The 27096-nt window shown below is 45.6% G+C and overlaps 1 protein-coding gene across 2 annotated transcripts; it reads left to right on the top strand.

Annotated features, from left to right (window-relative positions):
* The first annotated feature begins 1401 nt into the window (after positions 1–1401).
* On the top strand, positions 1402–27078 carry bcl9 (BCL9 transcription coactivator). Of its 2 annotated transcripts, none has more exons than XM_079170172.1 (10): positions 1402–1926; positions 3492–3661; positions 17263–17722; positions 19382–19695; positions 20068–20175; positions 20322–20508; positions 21269–21365; positions 21467–23687; positions 24160–24432; positions 24545–27078. In XM_079170172.1, the coding sequence occupies exons 3-10, from the start codon at positions 17436–17438 to the stop codon at positions 25687–25689; spliced, it is 4632 nt and encodes a 1543-aa protein (XP_079026298.1). In that variant the 5' UTR covers positions 1402–1926; positions 3492–3661; positions 17263–17435; the 3' UTR covers positions 25690–27078. The 2 variants fall into 2 exon arrangements, with proteins under 2 accessions (XP_079026298.1, XP_079026297.1); XM_079170171.1 differs by having other exon boundaries at positions 1418–1539.
* Positions 27079–27096: the final 18 nt, after the last annotated feature.

Genomic DNA, 27096 nt, shown 5'->3' with positions numbered 1-27096 from the left:
AAGAAAAGGAACGTGAGAATCCTCTATGATCATGAGGATTTTTGTCTTTTACATTTGTTTTTCATCTTAAATGGGTAAAACTGGCATCATTAATGACTTCCACCTCTCATTGATATAAATAGGAGGGACAAAATGCAAACAAACATCTCTCATTGCAATGCAATGCAATTCAACAGCACAACAACAATTGTTTATAATTATAAATGCTTACAGGGCTTTTACGCATTAAATACTTTCTTTCACCATTTAAAAAAAAAAAGTGAATTATCTTTGAATGATTACATTTTGCATCATATTGAACACTACTATGATTTTGGGGCTATAAACCCAGCAAGTAAATGATGAATGATAAGTTACTCGTTAGAGTACAAAAACTGATACTGAGTGTCTTAAAGGGGAACTCTAAGTGATGTTACACATTAAAGGTTAGTTTCATCAGGGTTTACAGAAGAAAACACAAGTCACAAACTGGGGGTGGAGTTTGAAGTACATGGCCATTTGCCAGGTAGGGAGGATCAATGAAAAAATGGTTGCATTGTGGGAAATGTAGGATTAAGGGTTTTTGGAACCCATACTGTGGGGCAAAAACAAAAACTGGATACTGCGACCTTTGCTGCTTTGATTTTTGCTTCTTGGAAGTACACTAGATGTATGCACGACTCCTTTAATACAAATACAGCTCAGTAAGTACTTCTTTAAAAAAACAACTTTACACTAACCACTGACTAAATTGAAAGCTTCATTAATGGAGAAAAACATCTGAAAAGAAAATAACCAGAATGTTAATTCTAAAAATGGCTAAATGTCATCAGTGACAGTGCAACGCTGCAGGGATTTTAGATCAATCTTGCATTTTTTTTCTTGATTAATGATTTGATCTTTATTATCAGAGGTCACTGAAAAATGCCCATCACAAATTCCTAAAAACGGGTGACATTTCATCTGTCTTGACAAACAGTCGAAACCTTAAGGTATCACATGAAATGACAAGGAAATCATCAACTTTAAGAAAAATGATAAACCTCTTTATTTATTTATTTGCTTTACTAAAAAACATTGTCATGTGGGAACTTCCTCAAGTTTGATTCTTATAACTAATGCAAAGTTATTTGATGGGAAGTTTGATATCTCCACAAAGACAATGGTGCAACTCCGCAAATAACATTTGCAATTTTTTAAAACTACAGTATACGTCTGTAGCCCTCCTCTTGTGTATTTGTATGTTAGCCTATAGTGTTTACCGTGTAACATGGAGTGGACGTCTCGCTGCTGTCCGACAGTAACGTTCTCACTGGCACACAGACCTGACCTAGAATTGCTACTTAGAATTCGGGCTAAACCATCGCGCTGGAACGGAGGGGGAGAGACGACAGGAAATCTTGACTGGGATGTAATGGAGTAGGACCACTGGAAAGCTCGGGCGAAAGGGGGGAGGCATATTTCTATTTTATAATGTTCCCGTGATAATGTTGTGATTTGATTAGTGCACGGTATGAATCCGTCGTTCGAGGAAAAACGGGATTTAAGCTAACATTCCAGGTGAGTCTTCCTTTTTGTCAAATTCAGGTGGAAAGTGTCGGTTCCACAGCTCGCCTCCTGGCAACGGGCACACGCGGGTCCTCCTCCCGGGGACATCTCACTCCGGTATCCGTTCTTCCCTGCCTCTGTCCCCGAAGGCTGGCTAGCGAACCCACGTCGTGTCTGGTGTGGCAGACAGTGAGCATCCTTTCGACCGTAAATGCCGATTCCCCCCCCAGCGCACCAAAAGCGGATTATTCAGGATGTTTTCAGCATGGTGTAAAAGCCGCGGAGAAATATTGGTTTTTACCCCATTATACTGGAGGACCGCCCGTGCTTCGTGAAAATGAAAAAAGGATACAATGCAGCATGCATGTTCTGCATTCTTCGGGACGTACCACACCGCTGGTATTGTATTTCCTTCATTAGAAATGTGCTTGATATGATTTATAAACGCGTAGCGACATTATAGGCCTCGGCTGCTGATTGTGTCGGCCAGCCCTATCATCTGCCGAGCGATTTAATTGTTACATTGTTATCGGAGCTAGCAGAACTTGAAAATGAACGTTTGCATAAGGAGGGCCTGAATTGTTTTATTGGCGGACAAAGCCATGAAAGGAATCTCATTTTGTGTTTGATTTGTGTGTGTGTGCGTGTGTGTGTGTGTGCTTGTGGCCGACGTCGTTGTTCTCGCTCTCAGCCGCCGTCCAGTGCCTCCCTCTTCGGGGAAGACTTTGTTTGCGCTGGCCGACGCTCCATGAATGCAAGTGCTGAAGTCCTCCCTTCCCCCCCACTTCTCTGGCGAAACAGGAACAACTTCTTTTAGGAAAAAAAAAAAAAAAAAAAAAAGTTCCTGGAGTTTCAAGCGCCATGGAATTACTTTGTCCGCCAAGAGTTGTCCAGTGAGGCGCTGAGATTTCTGGGGGGGAAGTCTAGTCTGTGTAGTAGTTGTTGCTTTACGGTTTATTTGCAGAGTTTTAGGTTCGTAGATGTCTGTATTTTAGGACGACTTCCTCGAGTAGGCCTGTTTGTGAGTAACTTGTGTGGCTTTGTGCTGTGTTGCTTTGGCAAGACCAAGAGAGCAAAACATGGCAAAGAATGTGTTTGAGTGTTTTTGTTTTTACCAATCTTATTCTTTATTTTTTTGTAATTGACTTGCGAGGGAACACAATCCACAGGTCCTATAGTGTGAAAAGGTTTAGTAAATGACACCTGGTGGCAAACAGATGATAGTAAGTGTCCCTAAGTCATTTATTTTTTTCCTTTTTTAATAAAACATTTTGCATGCACTCAAAAATAAACTCGTGGTAAAGGTGTATTCTGCATCATTTTGCCTCCATGCTGTGTTTTTTTCCCCAGTGGCTTTTGTGCTTTGTTGCAGTTTGCATTCTAGTCCAGAGCGGCCCCCTGAGTTAGCAGGTAGGGTGTCATGTCCGAGGGCCGTCTTAAGGCTCACCTGCCAGTGGCTGACATTGCAGTGCAGACCTTCCTGTTCCAGGACTCCGGTTGGTCTCTTCAATTGCTAGGCAGACACTGCTGTCTGCCACCGAGTTGCATCTGTTGCATAGTCTTTAACGCTACGTTTCTTTTTTTATATTTCTCTTCTACGGCCACTACATCTACTCTTATTTTCTTTTGAAATATCGTGGTGTCTCCTTTTCACTCCCACGGTGGATATTTGGAGTGAAGTCCTCTTTGATGCGAAGACGCGAGGAAGCTCTCGGTAGAGTATCATACGCTGTTCTGTAGTCCCTTATGTGCACGGCGGTCGATAACTGAAGTATAAATGAGTGTCCGGGTTAAAGAAAGGCGACTAGACACGACTGCTGTGAGCCCCTAATGACCTACGCTTTGCGCCGGTCGTGTTTGCTACATGTTGGTCTTGTCAACACGAGTGACTGAGTGCTTTTCCATGCCATTTTTCTTGTTTTGCGTTTCACCCGATGAGCAAAGTTGTCTCCTCTCTGTTCCAGGTGTGAATGACTTGTGGCTGTAAGGTGTCGTGAGTGGGCCAGGTTCCTGCACAGCCTCAGTAGCCTGACTGCTGGGAGGAGTCAAGTGGAGAGCAGACATCAGTGCCCAGGGGACCTGAGGCCTGGTTCTCCATATGAGGCCCTGCTGAAAGGGCAGGGGGGCTTCTGAGGTAACCCAGCTCAACTCATGCTCTCTTTTTTTTTCTTCTTTTTTTTCTCTTCTCACTTTTATCACAGAGTTTCTTTCATACAAACACACCGACCCTGTTCTCCAAAGCGCACACCCACGACAGACTGGACCTAAATGCTGTTCTCTCATCCCCATTTTTTCATTGCTTTAGTTCTCATAACCACAGGTCGAAGGCTGATATAATAACCATAGTTTGTAACGGAAGAAAGCCGATAGCCACGAATCGGGCGACGCTCCGGCCTTGCGTTAGCATTGTTGGAATATGTTCTATTTCTTTACTGTTCTGTGGCCTTTGACCCAGCCGGTATTACTTCTGTTAAATTGCTAAATGGCACTCTTATTCACCATTAATGTTTATGCATATTCGCAGGGTAAAGAGGATCCCAAAGTGTGTGATTTAATTTCATGAATGGATAGTTACGTGGCTGCATTATCTGTAAGAGAAAATGAACTGATATGACACGAGGACCACTTGTCAGCTTGCTGTAAAATCAGCTGTTCCCCGGGACGGCAACGCTTTAGCCCACGTTTTCTAATCTTATTGCCAGAACAATACATTTTTGCATAATATCTAAATAATAATAACTAAAACAGAATTTGAAGTCTGTCGTGCATTTTATAGCTGGAGTACACTGAGTGCAGCGATAGTTTCTAAAACTGCCTAGCTTCGCCAAACCAATAAGTGTGTGTGTATATATATATATATATATATATATATATATATATATATATATATATATATATATTATTTTGCATGCAAATATATGCGACAGTCAGTGCTTGATGCAAAATGACAATGATTTATTACCATCTGAAATCTCTATTTAGCATTTCACACTAGAGTAAACCTCACAAAGGGAGTAGTGAACGAGTGAACACGAGTGATTTTGGACACAGCCACAGCAAGAGTCAGTTTTCACCATGTGTAGGAATCGGTGTAGCAGAATGAAAGGGACTGAAATGTATCCGTCCGCCATGTTTTCTACTGTAACAGTTCACACATCTTCCTCGCTATCATGTTTCTAAAACCAAGACAAACTTTTCTCACTGGCTGGTGCCATAACTCGTTAGCGTAGCACTGCTCTGATGGAGCATTAACAAGCACAGGCTCCCCCCCCTGACGTCCGTCGCCACCTCTTTGACGTGTATCCGTGGATGTGCCCACGTTGACGGCTGCAGTCGGATGAGAGAGGCCTTGAATATGAAGCTTTTACTCCTGTACAGCCGCTCTCTCCATGCTTGGAGGGGGAAATGACCTCACCGCTTTGGTCTATCGGTGCGATGTTTGGTCTCATTCTCACATCTGCGCACGCTGAGGACACAACACGCGGTCAGGGCCGCTCTTCCTGAGAACGCCGTCCGCACTGTTTATTTATCTGCTATCTAATCCCAACGCGTGTTAACCAAAGACCACAGTGAGGTGAAGGGCGCAGGGAAATGGATATTGATGTAAAGCGGCAGAGGATTTATCTTTCTCCTCTTGTGTATCGGCCTCTCATGTTTCCATGCATTTGTTTGCTTCATGGGTTTTCTAATTAAAACTCGCAACGCTCGTGTTGTGTGTGACGTGGAGGGAGAGTCTGTCTCATCACCTAAACTAAGTAGTCTACATTCAGCAAGTGAATACTAGCGCTTAGTGTTTTGAGTAAGACGTTCATTCAGAATTGATTTTAAGGAGTTTAGTTCGTCAGCTGAACGACTACAATAATCAGGCATCCATTGTACAGTAACTCTGTGGTATTCCCCAGGTAGCAGCAAAAGTACTGTTTGCTTTGTAACCATCGAGGGTTTGCGCGTTAACATTCAACTCGTTTGGCAGTTTAGAGTGACGTTAAAATATTGCTGTGACTTTACTGAACTACTGTAAATACAATACAATTATGTACAGTTTACTTTGGCGGCAGGACATGAAAATATGTAAGTATGAAACACGGACGGAGGGAACTTTCTCCCTTTTTGTTTTGCAAAATGTGTATTTGTTTCCCTGTTCCAAGCAAGTATGGCTGAACATATTGACGAGTTGATTTCTGTCTATTGATTTATTGATTGCTGCAAATATTATCCATTTTCTCTGCAAATAGTCAAAATAGGCATTTCTTTAAATTAGGCTAAATGGTGATCTTATCTAATACATTAAATCAGCATTGTTATGTGTGTACATATAGTGTCTTTGTTAAATGAATCAGCCAGATTTGACAAATCCACATTCAATTTGCTTTCTATCACCGTTAGTATAACATTGTGACCAAACAGTTTTATAAAGCTTCTAAACACCAAATATTTAAAATCAATTGAGAAACCAAAAAAGTGAACTGTTGTTGCGTTGGTTCTCCGTCTCAGCCAATATCTTGATTTCAGGAATCAGAATTAGTATGCAGAGAGAGAAAAAGGGGGGAATCCGTGTTCCCTAACAATTAATAAATGTATAGCACTTGTGAAGGACCAAGCTTCACATTGCAGAAGCAACACAGGACCAAACACAATAAGATAAAATGGGAGGCAATACAGTAAAATGTGATTACAATTTAGAAAGCATACCCATGGATAGATGATGGATGGATATTATGGTTATATTAAAGTAACACAAAGTGTTCAATAAGTAAAGCCATGTTTTTTTTAGGGTCATGGACGCCAGTTCTGTAAAACCCAAACTAGTGTTGAATGCTTTAGAAGAGATCAAATGACAGAAATATCTATTACTTCATTTACAGCCGTGCCGTGCGAAATGTTCAGCGAGTCGACCAATAAGTGCGCCAGTCGTTTTCTTTAGTTATTCACTTGTTCAAGTCTTATGCTGTCCAAGATTGAGCAGTCATCACTTGGACGTGTTATAAGGATACATTATTATAATAATAAAGGAAGTTGGCTGCTGGACGTCCTTTTTAAACCAAATCTTTTAGGACTCTGAGGACTCCTTTTAGTAGTAAGTCTGTACAGCTTATTGTGCCTTTCCCCAAACAGTTACAGCTATAAATATGAACATGTTTTCATATCTCTCTCGGTGTAGGCGGAGGTCTCAGTCTGTGTGGATGTGCGGTGGGATAGCTGCCCGTACCGGATCCTCCGGGACGTGTCTGGCTGAGTCAGAGTGTACCTATAATTCTGCTTTCATGTTTCTCTGCTGTGATTGACAGTTACTGCACAGACACGCTGCTCCTCCCGCCCTGAGGGGAGGGGTCCTCTCACACCGCGCTGCTCTCAGGTGGAACCTCGGGGGCTACGGTGACCCTCGGTCACCCCAACTATCTAAATCTAAGAGCTGCCAGATCGGCTGGTTAGCCCACTGTAAGGCAGCGCCATTACGTAGTGGTAACCAGCAGAGGTTGAGGGAGCAAACTGCAGTCAAGCTGTAGTGTTTTGAATTGAGATTTTGCCTCCAACACCTCCTGGGATTTTCTGTTGTGCTCGCCATTAGTTAGAACACAAGATTTCCGATTTTCTGCCATTTGTCAACGTACCATGAAACTATGTGCATGGCACACAATTCAAGGATTGATTTGAAATCAATTTGCTTATTTCACAAACCAGCGATGAGCATCCATCAACAAATCCTCATTATCAAGTGTTCTTTGACGACACTGCCGGTGTAAAGTGAGAGGAAGCTTCTGGTATGTTCAAGTCCTTTATTTCCCTGATATGTAATGCTGTGCTTTGCAGAAAGTCACATTAGTTTGTGAGAGAAAAAACCCAAAGCGTTCACAGTATGCAGCAGTGGTTTATTGATAAACGAGACTACTACAAACAGTTAAATTAGGTTATATCCGATTTTACGATTCTGGCTTTGCAGCCATTTTGCCAGCGGTTTGTTGACACCTCTGTCGCTCTGTTTGCTAAGAGAACTAACTACGAAGCCGACGCAAACGCTGCTCCCCACTCACATGCACGTAATAACAGTCTGATCAATATGACGTGAACAAGCTACATGTAGTTTTCTTCGTAAGTCAGCAGGGACCTCCCAAAAATATACAATATTGATCCCTAAGGAACTAATGCTAACAAGCTAACATCTGTTGTGGTTCCTCGAGTGCTCCAATTCTGTTGTTTTTGGTGTTTTCTGGTTAAATATTGGATTATGGAGAGCAGATTCCCTCCTTTCTGCGTCTGCAGTGTTTAGTCGTGGATGGTGTTGAGCTGCCGGTTGGTTAGTTGTTTAATTACAATAGTTACAACTGAAGTCTTATCGAGATTCACGGCGACTTTCAAAATAGTGCCACACCTTTTTGCTTGTTTTCTAGTAATTTGAACCATCTCCTTATGCTCATAAACAAAGGAAGTTTATGTATTTTCTTTGCCTTTTCAATGGGGTTTAAACACCTCGAACGTAATGAAAAACAATCATATTTCTCAAAACACACAGAGCCTAAATGTATATTCCCCCTCCTAGCCACCGTTGAAAGTCTTGAGAGCAGCTCCAAGAACTATACAACCGTACAAGAGGTGTGACTGACAACATCCTCGCCTCCTTTACTGAGAAGATTAGGTGTTGAGAGGAAGTTCAATGTGTCTCTGATTAATGGGCAGATTGCATTTTTTTAAGCCACTTAAACTTGGGCTACACTGGCACTATAGTGTATGCTTTCTACGTTATTATGTGGGTAATAGCTGGGCAGACATGTCTTGTTCCAGAGCAGTTCATAGTTTCAGAGGCACGCAAGCTCAGACTCATGGGAGCAGCAGCTGCCATAAACTCGTACAGCAGTTTGCACTGCGTCTCAGCCATTTTTAGGACGGCTAACTACTGCCGCATGTGGGTGTTTCCATGTGCAACAGTATGAGTATGTGCATGTATATTGCTCTGTGCCTGTATATCTAATTGGGCAGGTCTTAGCCAGTGTGTTTAAAATTCCACGGGAATGACACACACACACACACACACACACACACACACACAAACTGGGGTAATTCAGGGACACAATCTGGCTCATATTCTCTCCAAAGTGCTAATTTAGTTGTACGGGGGGAGAAGTTTTCTGCTTTGACTGAAACACGTCTCTGCTTGTTTGTTGTCTTGCCAGGTCAGTGGCGTCGCCTGAACAAGGTCTGACAGGTTGAGAAGTCCCTTTCTTTAATGATTTAATGTGCCAAAAAAAGTTCTTAAAATCTTAAAATGTCATTAGTTTCTTGCCTAATGCTCTTAGTGTTCTAAATGGAGGTTCTGCACAGTGTCTCTTGCATTGACGGCTGCTTCTAATGTGGGCATTTGATGTTTCTGTGCTTGTTTGTTGTGAGGTTCCGTATCAACGCATTGACACTCGTGTAATATAAAGTTGCAAAAAGAGCCTTTTGACCATGAGCCTCCTTTTACGCGTTACCTCAATGGTCTGCTTGGGGCCTGGCCGTTGGGATTTCCCACAATGCATTTAGCCACAGGGAGACGTCCTCCCAGCATGAACAAGGGAGGAATTTGGCCTGAGTGTGGGAGCGACCGTCGGGATGGAGGGAGGGAGTCACGGACCAGAGAGCATGGTCAAGGGAAGGGAGCAAAGAAGGGGTCTGCACAGAGGGCAGCAGACTTTCTGTTTGGCTGCTCAGTTAGCCATCAATCGGAGAGAAGAAAGCGTCTCTGCTTGAGGTCATCATGTGTTTCAAACCTGAGGTAAACCTACCTCAACCTAATGTGCATAAAATAATACAAAAAAAGGACTTAACCCAAAAGGATTCATACTCTGAGGATGATAAGGACCATATCAACAAGTAGCTGTACCCTAACAAGTCTTATCTTATCTCATAAGTCTTCTTATTATGCAGTTTGACGCACCAAAATAATCAGAGCTGATTGCAAATTTGCTAGGGTCCATTTGTGTATTAGAGATATTGATTCAGAGACCCAAGACCCTACCTGGACCCAATTTTACTTAACATAATCTGAACCTGTCCCAACTTGTGTCCAGGGTGGGGTCTCACTTGTTAGACCTGTAAATGATCTAATTATACTGCAATTACAGTCCACAAATGCCCTTGTGCTTCACAGTAGGACAGTAAAGCAAGCAGACGCTATCTAGTTCTAGCTACTGCTGCCGTGGTCTGCTATGCTAACAGTTTGAATTGCAAAGTTGTAATGGTAGGTAGACTGCACACATTGCATAGGTTTTTATCTTCATAGGTCTGCTTCAGCTCTGTTCAGGATTTTTCATTTTGGCTTTTATTGCTCGCATATCCGCTACTAGCGCAGGAGAGAATTTCAAGTTATTTTCCACTCAATTGTTTGAAATTGACCAAGCAGCATAGTGTGCGTTATGTTTACGTTTTTGCAGAGTCCAAAAGTTGCAATATACGCTTTACTGTTTGTCTAATACAATCCAAAGTAAATGTGTTTTTTACCTTAATTTTACCATTACAATCTTGGCAACAGTCATTGTACTCTAAGCGTTTGATACTAGTAAGCGTTTGATAATGGCACGCCCCTTAATTAGAACCCACGCTTGAAATAATGGCACATTGTTGCCGGTTTCTCAGTCTCTTTGTCTTGTATCGAGTTGAAAGGTGTGTGTGTGTGTGTGGGTGTGTGTGTGTAAGCAAGACACACCCACTTAGCCAGAGATCCAGAGACGCCGGGCAGATGGACAGAGATGGAAGTGCAGGGTGAAGTGTGTGAGACGGAGATCAGAGCAGGCCGGAGTGCTGAGTGCCAGTCCTGCTGTTGGCGCTGGCTGCCACACATGGCACGGTGCCCAGGCTACGCCAACAGATGTGTCACTAGTGAGTCAGCTGTGCGTGTGTGTGTGTGTTTCAGACACAGACACCCACCCGCACACTCTGTGAAGAGAGCGACCTGTGTAATACCCCCCCCCTCCCCCTCCCCCTGCTACGGGTAAATCTGTATCCCACCCTCTTCCTACCCTTCTGCTTTCATTGCCACTTCCATCATTGTGATGGACACGGCTCGGCTTCTGTCACCGTGATATGATTTGACAGAATGTGACATTACACACATGTCGCCTCCCCGGGGATGGAGGGGCATCGTCTGCAGACCACAGGAAAGGATGAACCGAGGGAGCGGGAGTTGTCGTACAAAGGCAGGACAGACAGTCAGACCAGCAGAGAGACAGCTGGCACTAGCAGTGAGGGGTAAAGACTAAAACACTCACAGAAGAAAAAAAACCTGGGTGGAGATATGTAGCTATTGTACTCCGGGAGCAGCTAAGAGTTTGGAGAATGCGGAAATGTTCACTGTAAATGTTTCTGTGGCTTGTAGCTCATTCATACTGTATGTGAGGGTTGTTCATGTGTGGCAGCCCTTGTTCCCATCATGGTAGATGCATTATGTCAAATGTTCACTCTGTGGCGTCACAGCGCTATCTTTAGTGCCACTTAGCATTCCTAACATTCTGTAAGAACCACGCGTGAGCCGTGACTGCTAACTTGCAGGGTGTGGCATGTTTCTCTTAGGGAGCCACCTCAACAGGTGTTTCCTCAGCCAGGTCACTATGGGATGTCCGACCGCTCTTAGCTTGGAAAGCAGAAGTCTTGCCTTTTTTTTTTGAGTACTTTCTTAAAGTAGAGTTAATACTGTTTGTCCTGTATGCGGTTAGTTACTGCTTCACTAGCAGCCAGACAGGTATGTGTGGGAACTAGTTGTGTCCAAGGTAGAACAAAAAAAATCTTGTGAAACTACTTCCTAAGCTGCCGTCCGTGATGTCGTAGAAACCAGCAAGAGCAAGCATGACTTGAAGGTGAAAATATATAGTGATGCTAACTATTTCCCAATGAAAGGAGCTAGCAGCGCTAGCTCCAAAAGTCGCTAAATCTAACGAGACCTTCACCAAGTCAGCAACACGGACAGCATGTCCCTTCAGGCCCAAAATGATTATTATGAACATTAACATATCATAATGAATGTAAACAACAAACATAGCTTTTGTTGGTAGTCATAGCTTTTAAGCTAGCAGCTTGTAGAAGATATGCAGAATGAGTGGACAGGCAGGGAGGAAGCTGGGCGGGCTTATTCCTGTCAGAGCATTTGATTTAAAGAGAATTTCAACTAGTGCTGGGCGGTATGACCAAAAATGTGTATCACGGTATTTTATCTTTTCCTTGACTGTGTTTTTATATAGGTATATAGTGGCTTACTCTACTGTCAGGAGTACATAGTATATAAAAACATTGTAATGTCATCATGTATAAAGGCTTTGCTTACTAGAGGGTTTGCTTGTTTGTTCGTATAATGTTGGGATAGCAGTTTGGCTGAATTATTTTCGCCCCGGTAAGACGTACCTTGAATCCAGTGTTTTAATCATTGCTCTGAGCCCGTCTCTAGACTGTCTGTAGCGGGACCATGTCCTTGCAGAGCTGGATCGTTATTGCGTTCGTAATGTCGCTCCACCGCTTGCTTTTCATGCCATATGCTGCCTCGCGCAAATGCCTCTTCAAGCGATGTCTGACCCTTTGGCTTCAATATCTTTCACTCGCGCTAACGTTACTGTTACCGTTACTATTGGTGCATCTCCGGTCTGTCTTTGTTCATCCTGCATCGCTCTTTTCTGGTAACGTTACCAGAAAATGTTACGTCGTTACTTTGCGACGGAGCCTCTCCCAGCTGTTAGCAAACTGTTGTGCTAGCGGGCTAGCGAGCTGTACCCAGCATGCAGTTCGGTGGTGTAATTTTATAAATGTACAATTATTAGTGTTACAAATTGTTTGTGTCACAAACTGTTGTGAGCTGTGGTGTTTTGCCCTGTTAAAGAGCGTTAGTTGTGGGTTATTAATTGTTGTTATAAAGTTATAACCATGATTAGGGGTCCCTCTCAATACACATAAGACAAGTAGCTCCGACTGTTGTGCTCTCAGCGGCAAACAATATATTTGTTATTCAACAATATATACTGTTGAACAGGCAGCTAAATATATAAACAACTGCTGTCACAGGCAGTGACAGCAGTTGTTTATATATTTATTTTGTTTCGGTATGACAGTGTGTGAAAAGTTCATATCATATGGGAAATTAAAACTGGTATACATAAAATACATTACCCATTTTAAAGAAGAATAAAGAAGTACAAATAAGTTTAAATATAAAAAATCAATTCATGGTGTTTGTTCAGGTACAACCAGTCTTGATGATTTTACTCTCTAAATAAAAGCAAAATATTTAAGTTGTCGATACTTTATTTATGATGTTTCAGTTCTCAGACCCTCATCAGATAAAATTAATGATTCATGTCACAAAAGCAAACGCACATCGTCGTACCTCGTGGGAAGACTTGATTGTTGTCTCGTGCTTTTGATCCTATTACGCATGCTCTTTTTTTTTTCTGCTTCAAAACTTTGACTTGAGACTTCATACGGTGGTGATATGATTTTAATTCATATTGGGTCCATGTAAGTTATAGAAAGAGACTGAAAGGCGTTTCTGTTTAAGAGCGCTGGCAGATGCTTCTTCAGACTGCACGGTTCCTTGGTGCATATTTGTATATTCTTGCAGAAAAAAACCCAGAGGAGAGGTGGAAATAATGTGTCTGATGTTGGCCTAAACAAATAATGGACTAAAGAAATTCTCGAGATGGAGGCTGAGCAGACGGAGAGCACGTAGAGGAGCTAGAGAGCGAGAAAGAGAGAGCAATACTCCATTGTGACTGAACTGCAAAATGGGATTTGCATAAATAAGGCTGAAACATCAGCAGGCCCTTTTACAGCCAGCAGCAGGGCTGAGAGTCGGTGTGTGTTTTCCCCCCTATCTTTTTCAAATAATGCCTTTGTAGTATTGTTGGGTAAAAAATTCAACCCAGTGGACTGGTCTAGGTCTAGCGAATCCATACCAGTGGACCCTGTACTGGTATAAAGCCTCTCATCTCCCCCTCAGAGGAATTTGGGTGACGTAGCAGGGAAGGTCTACACTGCGCTCAGCCGGCGTACGATGGCTGTTACATAAGCAAAAAATGAAATGCTCCCTTTTAATGCCACCCGCATTCGAAAAACCCAAACCTAATTGAATTGAACTATTTTCTGCCCTCTCTTCATGTGGAACCTCGTATTTATATCAGAGGCAGGAAGCTCATCTTTATAGCCTCATTATACTGGTTTCCCATTGACTTGCATTCACGGCAGCTCTCCGTGTGTGCTGTGATAGACAGTTCAGCGTCTTTACTGGAGATAGAGAGAGAAAAAAATCTCTATGATTGCCTCTACGGTGTTTTGTTGTGCATGGTGGGCTGCAGTGTGCACGTGTGTGTGTGTGTGTGTGTGTGTGTGTGTGTGTGTGTGTGTGTGTGTGTGTGTGTGTGTGTGTGTGTGTGTGTGTGTGTGTGTGTGTGTGTGTGTGTGTGTGTGTGTGTGTGTGCGTTCCTTATGACAGTCATGTCAGCAAGCTCCCCAATTAGTGTCTTGTTAGCTTGCGATTGGAAGGAGCGGGTGATTGACGGGTCATGCTGTTTGCGTCAGTATGCATGTGCATGCTCACATTGCGCACATTTGTGTATGATTAGGGTTTAGGTTTAGAGAACGCCAGTTGGGGCTGAGTGAGGTGGGAGCGTGCCGCTTTAATTTTTAGTAAAATGAGATTTTGCCGGAAACGCACCTTTTTTTTAAACTGACCCTATACACAATGCTTCAAACAAAGTGCTTTTTAGATGGTCAAAACAGAATCTAAACCCCTTCCTCTCGGTCTTATGATGGAACAGGATAAGAGGATTACGTGCGGCGATTTTTTGCAAATAGCTGAAATCAGAAATCCAACATTCCCGCTTACGTCATGCAGGGATTGGCCAGGTGTGCAGAGCTGGAAAAGTAAGCAGGATTTGAATTTCTCCCTCAAGCTCTCTCCGTTTAAATTGATATATTTTAATGTACAACTGAGGGAAACGCATTAAATGAGAACATTTTGTTGAATAGTTTGTGTCCGTATCACCATATTTGAGCAATTCTTGCCCGTCTCTATGATGGCGGGCGTTTCACCCCACCGTCTAATGTAGCCACTTGGAATAGCTCTGCACATTGTTGTCCTCAGACGTGATTGGACAGCATGTGGTTTGAACGAGTCTTATTTAAGCATAACGTGGCCTTTATGCACACTTAGCACCCACACTCACCGATGTTCTTCTTAAAAACAAAACTCTAAGCACTTGTTTATTAGCACTGACGACTCTTAGTTGTTTTGGAGGAACGTACGCAATAAATAAATGTATATATGTATATTCCTATTGTTCCCACCTAAACTGAAAGCATTTATTGTAAGTCACTTTTAATGTCATGTATGATTATGATTTCTGCGTGCTGTTTTAATCCCCATTCATCAAACGTGTCTTGTAAGGAATTAGGATTTTTGTCCACACTGACCTTTTTTGTCTACCCATCTTTGGCACAAGTAAACAATCCTGGATGTTGTTATTGACAGTGTTGGTTCAGAGCGGTTGTCTGGCAGGGGACCACTGTGACTTACCCAAGTCAGTCATTACAGTCAACAGAAAAATCAAATGGCATCTCAGTTTTCTGCCACTTCCTGCTCTCATCCTCTCACACATTCTCTGACTTATATTTAAAAGTCTGCTCTAACAAAACCCAACTCCAGCGACAACTACTGATCCGACACGAGCAGACCGTCTGTTTTACTGACGCTGTTAAATTATTTAGACACAAAGTTTAAACTGTGACGACTATAGTTTGAGCCAAAGCCCTTGTGTGAAATTCCGGTCAATTTCTGTGTGCTGTGTATCATCACTACTGCAGAATAACTCTCATATAAAATATCATTTCCACAGTTATGTATCAAAGCCTGTTGTGTTGCAAAAATATATACATGTCATGTCACCATAATAGAGGTCTTTCAAGCTGTTCTGTTGTAAATGCACAAATCGCAAGTTCATCAGTCATTAAACTGCCCATGGCGTCTCTGAAACGCCCCCTCCTGTACCACAGAGTGTGTTAAGATAGAAAGGTTCGTCTAATCAGTGTAATTTGGACACACAAGGCTCCTCTGTCCCTGTGGAGAAGCCGGCCTCTGCTCGCGTGCAGTAGTGATATGTGGGCCCTGCTGGTTGTAAATCACTTCCCCCCTCAGACCGGCGAGTGATGAGTGTTGCTGCTGTAGCAGGAGTCAAGTGTATTTGTCTGGTTCCCAGTCACTCCCCCCCCCCCCCCCCCTTAACCCCTCCCCCCCCCTCCCCCAAACACTCCACCTCCTTCTCCCCAGGGGGAACTCTGGAGCCAGTTACAATGTTGAGTGTTTTTGGAAGAGCTCCTAAATATTTTCAGGATGACAATGTAATCTGACTGACTGGGCTGCTCCCTCGAACAGGATTCTCATGCAACTCTCGTACCAAACGCACACAAAGAGAAATGCACAGCGGTTAGTTTGGACCAGTATACTGTCCTCCCACTCCATCACCACACTTCACCCTTTGCTACACTTAGTATTTATAAAGTTAACGTGATATAGTAGTAGTGCTGGGCGGTATGACCAAAAATGTGTATCACGGTATTTTTTCTTTTCCTTGACTGTGTTTTTATATAGGTTTATAGTGGCTTACTCTACTGTCAGAAGTACATAGAATATAAAAACATTTAAATTTCATCATGTACAAAGGCTTTTGCTTATTATAGGGTGTGCTTGTTTGTTCGTATAATGTTGGGATAGCAGTTTGGCTGAATTATTTTCGCCCCGGTAAGACGTACCTTGAATCCAGTGTTTTAATCATTGCTCTGAGCCCGTCTCTAGACTGTCTGTAGCGGGACCATGTCCTTGCAGAGGTGGATCCTTATTGCGTTCATAATGTCGCTCCACCGCTTGCTTTTCTTGTCATATGCAGTGCCTCAAATGCCTCTTCAAGCGATGTCTGACCCTTTGGCTTCACCGCTTCACTCGCACTAACGTTACCGTTTGACGACCGTAATCACACTCTTGGTATTCCAACTCATGCTTTCTGCTGAGGTGATGGAGTAAGTTGCTCGTGTTACCACCAGCATCAACAACAGCGGCTCGACACACTTTGCAATTTATAGTCTTTTGGACGTCGAATTCTTTAAAACCAAAACACTTCCAGACAGCGGAGACAGCTCCTCTCTTGGGCACAGACTATCGGTGCATCTCCGGTCTGTCTTTGTTCATCCTGCATCGCTCTTTTCTGTTCTTTAATGTAACGTTACTGTAGCGACGGAGCCTCTCCCGTCTGTTAACAGACTGTTGTGCTAGCGGGTTAGCTAGCGAGCTGTACCCAGCATGCCGTGGTGTTTTGCCCTGTTAAAGAGCGTTAGTTGTGGGTTATTAATTGTTGTGTTATAAAGTTATAATCATGATTAGGGGTCCCTCTCAATACACATAAGACAAGTAGCTCCAACCGCAGCGCTCATAGCGGCGAATAATATATTTAGCTGCCTGTTGAAGAGTGACAGCAGTGGTTTCGGCTATGCACCGGTATGACGGTGTGTGTGAAAAATTCATATCATACGGGAAATTAAATATTAATCCATTGCTGCTGACGTGAATTAAAGCTTAACAACGACACTACGAAAGAATAATGATGAACTTTTAACAACCACCTTTCAAGTCTAAAAAGATTTTGGGTGGTGTGTCACTTTAAGTTTGTTCAGACTGTGGCCCTCTTTTCCAGTTGTGTTAACGGTTCCTTTTCCTCTCTCCTCTCTCAACAGTGTGCCCAAGGGCCGTTGAAAGCCCCCTTGGGGGAGTTTCATAAATACACACCGAGCAAGAAAAGACTTCTGGACTATTGTTATCATCTCTACACACTTTCTCTCATACACACACACACACAGACATACATTCTCGCGCACAAACCACCCACACAGACAAGGACATAGAGAGAATGTTGGAGGTCCAAGAGGAGAGGCCAGCGGCGGCAGGTACAGCAGCGACACACTTCAACAAGAAGGAGCGAGGGAAGAAGGAGCGAGAGGAGGCCAAGGACGGTCGTGGGAACCTCTCCAACATCGGGAATCCCGCGCCCGGCTCCAGGAACGTGCGCGCTAAAGCGCCGCTCACGCACACCGGCAGTCCTCACCAGCTCATCACTCCACCCTGTTCTGTAGTCCTGGGAGCCCCATCAATGCACTCCAATAGGCTGAAGAACTCCCCGTCCACCAACACGCAGAGGTGAGTGGACGCACACTGGACCACCTGTGGGGCCAGTGGTAATGATAAGCATGCACTGGTTTGTGTGTGTGCGTGTGTTTGTGTGTGTGAGGTCCTGATGATTGTTTTACCAGCCTAATCAGCCAAACACTGATATTAATGTTGATTATGCATTTAATCCAGACTTTCTATGAACAACTGCACAACTAGCAGAATTAAAAATTATAACTGCACTATGTTAAACAGATGATTTTTATGGCTGCATAACATTGTTGTGACACTTAATCACGTTTTTATCCTCGCCGTTGTCGTTTTGTACTTCTAACAGCTCGATGACTGAAGTACTCAGTCGTGTCTTTCCACATCAATAACATAAAGAACGCTTTACTGGGCAAGCACACGCTTCTGTCCAGTAAATAAACCTGTTGCAAGTAATCATCTCCCATTATTGAAAAATAAATAAACATTAGCTGTCAGTGTTTATTAACAGTTTGGAGGAGAGAACAAACACTCAACCCTCTGTTCAAAACAGAATGAAGTGAAAGAAACGGTTCTCTGTAAAACAGCGACTCACAGAGGCTACTTGTAATGTATGGAACCATTTTCTGTAAAAATACAAATATATTTTGTGCCGTTTGGCCAAGAGCAGATGGTAAGTTAAGCCGCTTGTTGGCTGATATGATTGGTTGCAGAGTGATTGGTGCATCCCTGATGCCGGTGTTTGGTATGTTCACTCATATCTTAACCGTTGCAAGGTGCACATTGTGCAGCCAAGGCCCTAAAGCAGCATTAGCTGTCATACTTTCTAAATCCCTATGGGGAAATATAACCCATCCCAACTATTAAAGTGGAGTAAGCGAGCAACCATCTCTAAAGCCAGGGGCTTGGTCTGTGGCGGAAGGCTCTATGTCACTGAACATGTTTTTGATGTTGGTGTATACATGCTATGTGATCAGCAGTGAAAGTCTTAGTTGACACAAACCTGAGCACTTTAGCCATACCTGTGCTTTTTAGCAAGCAGGTGTAGGTCAGGTGTAATGCAGATCCAAGATCAGCTTCAGCACATCATTCTTTAAACCGGCAAGGTCTTGATGCTCCAGAGCTGTTCTAGGGTCAGGGAGTACACTGAGGTTGGAAGTTTTCCCTGCTGACTCATGGTTCTGGAGCCTCTGGAAACAGCTGTCTGGACTGCCAAGATTCTGCTCGCTGTGTGTCTGTGTGAACGTACAGAAAGTGTGCTCGCCTGCAACGGTGCTTTTTGGACATGTTGGCATTTGTTTCATGCTACTGGTGTGTGTGCGTGTGTGTGCGTGTGTGCGTGCGTGTGTGTGTGTGTGTGTGTGCGTGCACATTAGTGAGCGAGAGAGAGAGAGACAGATTAGGGTGTGGTAAGGGTGTCCTCTGCCAGTTGGATGTGTCCTGTCTGAACTGAACTGCTCTCAGAACAGTAAGCAGCAGTCATTTATAGATGGCTTGTGTCTCTACTGTCTGTTCCTTCAGGTTTAACTGTGCACAAGTCATTTATAATACCAATAGCTTAATATAGAGCTCATAGATATCCATACCAAATGACATTGTGTTTACCAGTTGCAAAGACAAAAAAGAGGTAAAAAGAACGCATGTTTTCCTTTCTGTCTTCTCTATTAATTATGTCTTTTTCTCCCTCCTCTTGTCCGTCAGCCCTAAACCTAAGACGGAGACCATGGTACGCTCCCCTCCCGTCATGTCCCCCTCCACTGCCACCCAGATAGACTCTAAAATGCCCAATCAGGGCAAACCAGGGAGCACTGGCAGCCAATCACAGCCCTCACCCTGCGACCCCAAGACCCTGGGCTCCAAAGGGGCTCAGAATGTGACCGGGGGCATGGGGCTGAAGAACGGCCAGGGCCTGACATCGGGCCCGAGCTCCAAGGTCAAAGTCAAACGGGAGAGAAGCACCTCGGTGGAGTCGTTTGAGCAGCCAGAAGGTGGCACACCCACCAGTGAGGAAAAGGGTAAGTAGCAACCATTATAGCCCAGTACGCATTATAATGGCAGTCGATTCAAATCTCAGACTATGTTAAATGTTTTTATTCTCACCAGAATGATAAAAGAGTTGAAGTAAGGTAGTCGCGCAAAGGCTCATGAGTTACTTGATGACGTCTTTAGTAGCTATCCCTTCATGCTTTGTTCCCAAACCGTTTTATCCTGCACCACCGCATGACTTTATTATGAAAAGTGCTGCACGTATAGATATTTGTTCTCAAGAGAATGCAACAGTTGGACATCTCGAAAAAAAGATACTTTGCAGTCACTCGCAAAGATAAACCGAAGCCCACTGATGGGGGTGTGTGTGTGTGTGTATGTGTGTGTGTATGTGTGTACAGACAGCAGCAGGGTGAAGAGGATGTGTGTGGCAGAGAGGAGGCAGCCGTACAGTGGAGCTGACTGGTGCTCTGGGGGAGAAAGTGACGAAGATGACAAAGGATTCTTCAGTAAGTGTGTTAACGTGTTCATTCGAGCATGCTTAGAAGTCCCTCTGCTGATCAACTTGACTCATGGCAGCTCCTCCGTAGAACTACGTTACCCATGGGCCTGCGCTGGTCTTAAAGCCGTTGTCCTCCCTCTTGTCTCTCTGCAGACTGTAACTCCAGTGACGTGAAGCCCCAGGACTCCGTCACACATTCTACCTCCAATGCCGGACTCAGTCGCTCTTCCACACCTTCCCACAATACACTGGGAGGCCAGGGCTCGACAACGGAACCTGCGGGTGTCCAGAAACCAGGCACAAAACTTGTTTATGTCTTCACCACGGAGATGGCCAACAAGTAAGAAAGCTAAGAGTTACCATTTATTGTGTGTCACGGCTTGTGTCTTCCATAATATTGTAGCCCAGAAACGGCTCTCTCTAGCCATATTTTGCCACTTTTCACATTTTTAGTGCTCATATTGTACATGTATGTGTAGCGTATGCACTGTTTTGGTGCTATGTTTGGTGAGTTAAAGCTTATCTCTACACATTTTATATATGAATGTGTTTATACAGGCTAATTAAATCATCTCAATACTTTGAACCCTTTTTTTTTTTTTCACACAAGCAAAACACCCACAGACAGTAAAACCCCTTTGAGGAAGTTTAGTTCAAAATTAAATGGAATTACCAACAATGTCAATTGCCTGAAGTTTATCTCTGTGCCTCTGTCATCAGTGGTGGTTGTTGTCTTTGATGTTTGTGTGTATGGCACTAAGATACTTGCTTCCCACCACTTCTCTTCCTTCCTCCAACGTTCCCAGTCATAGCCTAAATCCATTGTGTGTATCTGCACAAGCATGTGTGTTTCTCAGTGGGAGCGTGCACTTAGATTAACACTCTGTCGGGAATTAGAGATCAAAGATGTGGATGCACAGTGGAAGTTGTGAGTGTGTGTGAAATAGTTTGCTTAGTCTGTTGACCTTGGCTTTACCTTCGTAGTCCCATTTAGTACTCGTTCATCCAGCTCACTTCAAATAGACCCGTACACACACACACACACACAAACGTATTGTGTCTGATGACGGATATCTGACTGTCTGCCTTCTCGTCCACAGGGCAGCTGATGCGGTTCTAACTGGCCATACAGAAAACATCATTGCCTTCCACATGAAAAACATCTCCAGCAGCAAGGACAAAGCTCACCTCCTCCTGGTAACGACTCGTTTTAACGCACACGTATGCACTTTTATACACCAACATCTCGCATGAGAGTGTCTATAACTTAATCCTTTTTCTGTCACTTTCTGCTAAAGAACAATGCAGCAAACGCCCTTCGAAATGACTCCAAGCCTCCTCAGCAGCCCCCGTCCCATGCTCAAGACCAGAGCCACCAGCCTGGATCCAAGCCGTCCTTACCTGGCATGGCAGAGCCAACCACACCCCAGCCTTCAAACCAAGGGAGCCAGTCTGGTGTTCTTCCGCAGGAAGGGTCGTCCTCTGCAGGCATGGAATCCAAAAATCTTCCCGGCGGTAGCCCCAGCAACGCTATTGCTCCAGTTGACCAGGCCCCTATCACCCAACCTGAGGCAGGCCTCAACCCTCCAACAGCAGTTGAGGGAGGGCAGGGTGGAGGCTCTGGTGGAGCGGGTCTGACACCCCAGCAGCAGCAACAGCAGCAGCAGCTGGCCCAGGAGCTGTTGAACATGGAGGCCAACACGGAGGGTCTGTCCCAAGAACAGTTGGAGCATCGCCAGCGCTCCCTACAGACCTTGCGAGATATTCAGCGCATGCTTTTCCCCGATGACCGTGATGCCCCACAAGCTGGGCCCCCACAGTCCCACGGTGGACCCCACGATGGAGGCCCTGATGGTGCACCCCGAAGGTCTGAGCAGGGCCCCTTACAGGCCATGATGGCACAGTCTCAGAGTCTCGGACCACCAGGTGGGCCAGGACCTCGCCCACAAGGTCCACCCTTTGGCCCACCCCATGGTCCACCCCATGGTCCGCCCCACGGCCCCAGGGACATGCCCCCGTTTCCACAAGATGAAATGGGTGCACACATGGGGGGTCCAGGGGGCTGTGGAGACGGAGATCAGATGACTCCAGAACAGGTGGCTTGGTTGAAGCTACAGCAGGAGTTTTATGAAGAGAAGCGGAAGAAACAAGAAATGCAGCACCGGCCACTTCCTCCAGACATGATGATGCACCCCCACGGTCCACGCGGCATGATGCGAGGCCCCCCGCCTCCCTACCAGATGGGCCCAGGAGAGATGTGGGGAGGACCAGGTGGTCCACCAGAGCACTACCAGGAGCGAATGGGTATGGGCCCTGGCCCTGGCCCTGGCCCCGGCCCCGGCCCCAGGGGTATGCCCCCACATATGCAGAGAATGCCTGGCTTCTCTGGTATGATGAATCCTGAGATGGAGGGGCCCCCAAGGCCCGGAATGGGCTGGCCTGACGATATGCCTCCCCGTATGGGAGATGCACGAGGCTTCCCTGGCGGACCTGGGGGGATGTTTGCTGGTCCAGGGGGTCGTGGTGAGCGTTTTCCAAATCCTCAGTCAGTCCAAGAAGCAATGTTCCACCAAGGTATGGGTGGAGAGAAGGGCATCCCTCCAGGGATGATGATGGACATGCAAAGGATGATGGGGCACCAAAGAGGTGGAATGGAACCTGGTAATGGCATGGGCATGTTTCCCAGAATGCCCGGTGATGGTCCTATGAGTCCATCTTCTAGGCTCCAGGGGATGGGGGGAAGGGAAATGGGACCTGAGTTTGGCATGGGGCCTGGCCCTGGACCTCATATGCACCCTGCCAAGCTACGAGATCCCTCCATGAATATGAGTCCCGAGGAGATCATGAGAATGAGAGGAGGTGGAGGACCTCCAATGGAGAACATGGGTCCACAAGGACGGCCCATGCAGGGTCCACCCTTCCCTGAGCAGTCACAACAAGGAGACTTTCCTATGGGGCCTGGGCGGCCCTTCCCAGGGGGTCCGGGCGGAATGAGGGGTCCGCATGTAGACCAAGCTTTTGGTCCAGAGCACAGATCTACACCAACAGGAGGCAATGGCCGTATTAACCACCTCCCCCCTGCCGGTGGTCCTTCACAAGTTCAGAGGGGCCGCAAGCCAGCCGATCTGAATGTCCAAGCAGGAGGAGGAAACTCTCCCAGTATCAACCCGCTTAAGTCCCCTCCTCTGAGGCAAGTGCAGTCCCCCATGATGGGTTCTCCCTCTGGAAACCTTAAATCCCCTCAGACGCCGTCCCAGCTGGCTGGCATGCTCAGTGGTCCCACAGGCCCCAGTGTCCCTCCACCTCCCCCAGCTTCAGCACCAATGAAATCCCCCCACTCCATGATGGGATCAGCTGGTGCCTCTCCTGTTCACATGAGGTCTCCTTCTCTTCCAAACCCCTCTCCAGGATGGGCATCTTCACCAAAGCCACCCATGCAGAGTCCCGGAGTACCACCTCAGGGTGGCAAACCTCCCCTCAGTATCACCTCACCAAACATGATGGGTGCCATGGAGCAAGGTACGAGTCTCTTTCATCCATTTCCTGTTAAGCAGCACCTGTTTCTTCTTCTTACTTCATAGTTAATATAGATTTTATTCCCCATCTCTTTTCAGTGCATCTTTATTACATTTAATACAGTTAATATTGGGATGTCTTCTGTAAATGGTTTGGAGTTTATTTTTATGATGTAGAATATCTGTCCCTTTTAGTCAGAATTAGTCTACAATACTGAAAATGCAAATAAAGAGATGTGGAGGCTATTTATTAAGTGCATCTCTTTAAGTCACCACATCTGTATGAGGGGTGGGGTTGGGTGGGTTATGGTCCAGTGGCTCCCTCTTGTGGCCACATAATTAAGTCTCACTGAGCCTGAAGTAGCAAATACTATTGCTACTTTATCATTACTGATAAAAAAAACAATCTCAAGCCTCCACTGCTAAGATTGATCATCTCTGTCATGTCTTCTCTTTCTCACCATGCTCTCCTCTAGGTGGTAACGGCCCTCCCTCAGCGCCTCCTTCATCAGGGGCTCCATCTGGCCCCATGTCCCTACCAGGCAACGTTCAGTCTGGCAGTCCGTACGCCCTCCCCCCTGAGCCAACTCTATCCCAGAACCCTCTCTCCATCATGATGTCACGCATGTCCAAGTTTGCAATGCCCAGCTCCACCCCACTCTACCACGATGCCATAAAGACTGTCGCTAGCTCTGACGACGACTCGCCCCCAGCTCGCTCCCCTAACCTGCCTTCAGTAAACAATAACGGTAACACATCTGAAATGTCTTTTTCTTTGTTGTTGAATTTGAACTTTCAATTGCACCCACCTTAGTGCATGTGTAGAATACATAATCACTTCTTTTTGTTGTGCATTTGCAGGTATGGCAATGAATCACCAAGTCAACCCACGTATGATGGGACCTGGAAATGCTGGACCCATGTCTGCCCTCAGCCCTCTGGGCATGAATCCAATGGCGTCCCAGCCCCTCTCCCATGGCATGCCCCCACAGATGCCCTCTCCCAATGCTCCTAATATGGGCCCAGGCATGATGCCTCATGGCATGATGATACCGCCAAACCCCCAGGACCCTGGTATGGGAAACCCCCAGATGATGTCCCAGGGACGCATGGGTTACCCTCACAGAGGCCAGGGATACCCCCTCACCCAGTCCCCTTCCCAGCAGGGCCCTTTCTCCCCGCACAACGGTCCTGGTCCCCAAGGTTTCCCTGGCCATCCCATGGGCTTCCAGGGAGAAGGGCCTATGGGAGGACGGATGGGGAACATGCCTCACGGAGGAGGGGTTGATGGAGGCATGTGCAAGCCCAATAACCCCGGAGGGCCGGAGTTCAACCACATGCAAAGTGGATTCAGTGATGCGGACCTTCATGAGGTGATGCGGCCGGGAGCATCTGGCATTCCCGAATTTGACCTGTCCAGGATAATCCCATCAGAAAAGCCCAGCCAGACTCTGTCTTACTTCCCCCGAGGTGGGGGAGACAACCCTGGACATCCCGGACATCCCGGACATCCCGGACACCCAGGACATCCTGGACATCCCGGGCATCCCGGACACCCCGGGCACCCCGGGCACCCCGGACACCCCGGACACCCTGGGGGGAAACCACCACACCCCTCCGGCTTCCCCATGCAGGGCATGATGGGCGATGGTCCACCGAGGATGGGGATGTCCATGCAGGGGATGGGGGGGATGCCAGGGGGGCCCGGCGGGGGAATGGGCCCCCAAGACATGCCAATGGGCAACCCTGGCCACAACCCGATGCGGCCCCCAGGATTCATGGGCCAAGGTATGATGGGCCCCCAGCACCGGATGATGTCTCCTGGGGGTCCAGGAGGGATGATGCAGGGGAGACAAATGGCCCACCCAGGCCCCGGTGGCTCACCTAACATGATGATGTCACTGCAGGGCATGGGCGGCCCTCCACAGCAGACAATGATGATGGGGGGTCAGATGAGGCCACGTGACATGGACATGGGGTTCAGTCCGGGCCCTGGAATGTTCTGATCCTACAGAAACCTTGTATGTAGAATGTTCTTGGACAATACACAAGGATGGAATAAAGGTGATGGTGTGTTCAGAAAACTCTGATGAACTCGAGTAAAGGAAGTATAATACAGGAGAGAGGATGTACCCAGAAACGAACAGAAAGGAGCTAACCAGTCACCGAGTGATGTCCTGTGGGAACTTTTCCAATGGAGACTCGGGACAGGCCCAGATTGGAGTACTTTTGCCACAAGAACATTTAATTTTGACTCATGAACTTCAGAATGTATGGGATTGTTGTGCATCAATTTCGCAAAAACTGTTCTTGTGTTTTTTTGATTATCTGACTATAAAGATGACTTTCAACATCAAAGAGGAATCAACCTAACTCAAAGTCAGCGTGGAGATGCTACAGTATATGTCTACTTTTTTCAAATAAAAAAACAAACAAATTTGTCATGAAAGTGGTATGGAACAAGAGAAAGGAATAAGAAGAATTTGTGCTTTGTGAAGACTTTAGTGGAACTCCATCTTGTCTCTCGCTCCATTGTTTTGACTGTTTCTGTACAGTATATACGTGAGAGTGCGTGCGTGTGCTTGACAGACTGTATGTTTGTGTGGTATGTATGTGTCTGTATGTATAGGCATTCTATCAGTGACCTCTCAACTCCTCTTACCCAACTTTCATTGGGGGGAGGAACGCCCCCTAAAAATACTGTACTGTTTACCATTGGTGGGCTATTCGAATTTTAGTCTATTTTAATTTCCTTTGTAACTCCAGTGTATAACAAACCAAACTATGACCTCATTAAGATAATAGTATTATTAAAAAAGCACAAACATGGACCGTCTGCAGAAAGCGTCTTCTTTCTCTATTTTTACCATTGAGAGCAACACAGTGAGGGTCCTGGCAGCTTTGCAGCACAACGATAAACCCCGGTCCAGATGAACGTTGGACTCGGTGCTCCAAAACTTTCAGGACTCAACGTTGGCCAGCGTGAATAATACCGCTAATACCCAGATGTGCTTTGTGTGTTCTTCTTGTTCCCGTTTTTGCTTTTGACTCTCTTGTTGACTCTGGGTAATAATCATTCCCACAGCAATAATTCCCCCCTTCCCCCCCCAATGGTCAGCAGAATGGGACAGGAGTGGCTGCATGCCACAGCAGGTATGCCAGGTATCATAGAACTAGAGTTAGGTAGATCTGGTACAATTTTTAGAAAGGCAGGTGTGGTGTCCAGAGGGAGACACGCGAAAATGTAAACACGTACTGCTCAACCATCCAGCTGACTTCCTCTCTTTTCTCTATTGTATAAGCTTGTCATGTGTTTCTCCATTGGCTTTGGTGCAGATTAGCCTACCAGGGCTGTGGTGATGGACTACAAATAAAAGATATTGTTTTGGTACATACATGTTGTCTATGGAGTG

This window comes from Pholis gunnellus (genome assembly GCF_910591455.1).
Source record: "Pholis gunnellus genome assembly, chromosome: 12".
NCBI classification, from domain to species: domain Eukaryota; kingdom Metazoa; phylum Chordata; class Actinopteri; order Perciformes; family Pholidae; genus Pholis; species Pholis gunnellus.
This window is presented reverse-complemented; position numbering and strand designations above follow the sequence as displayed.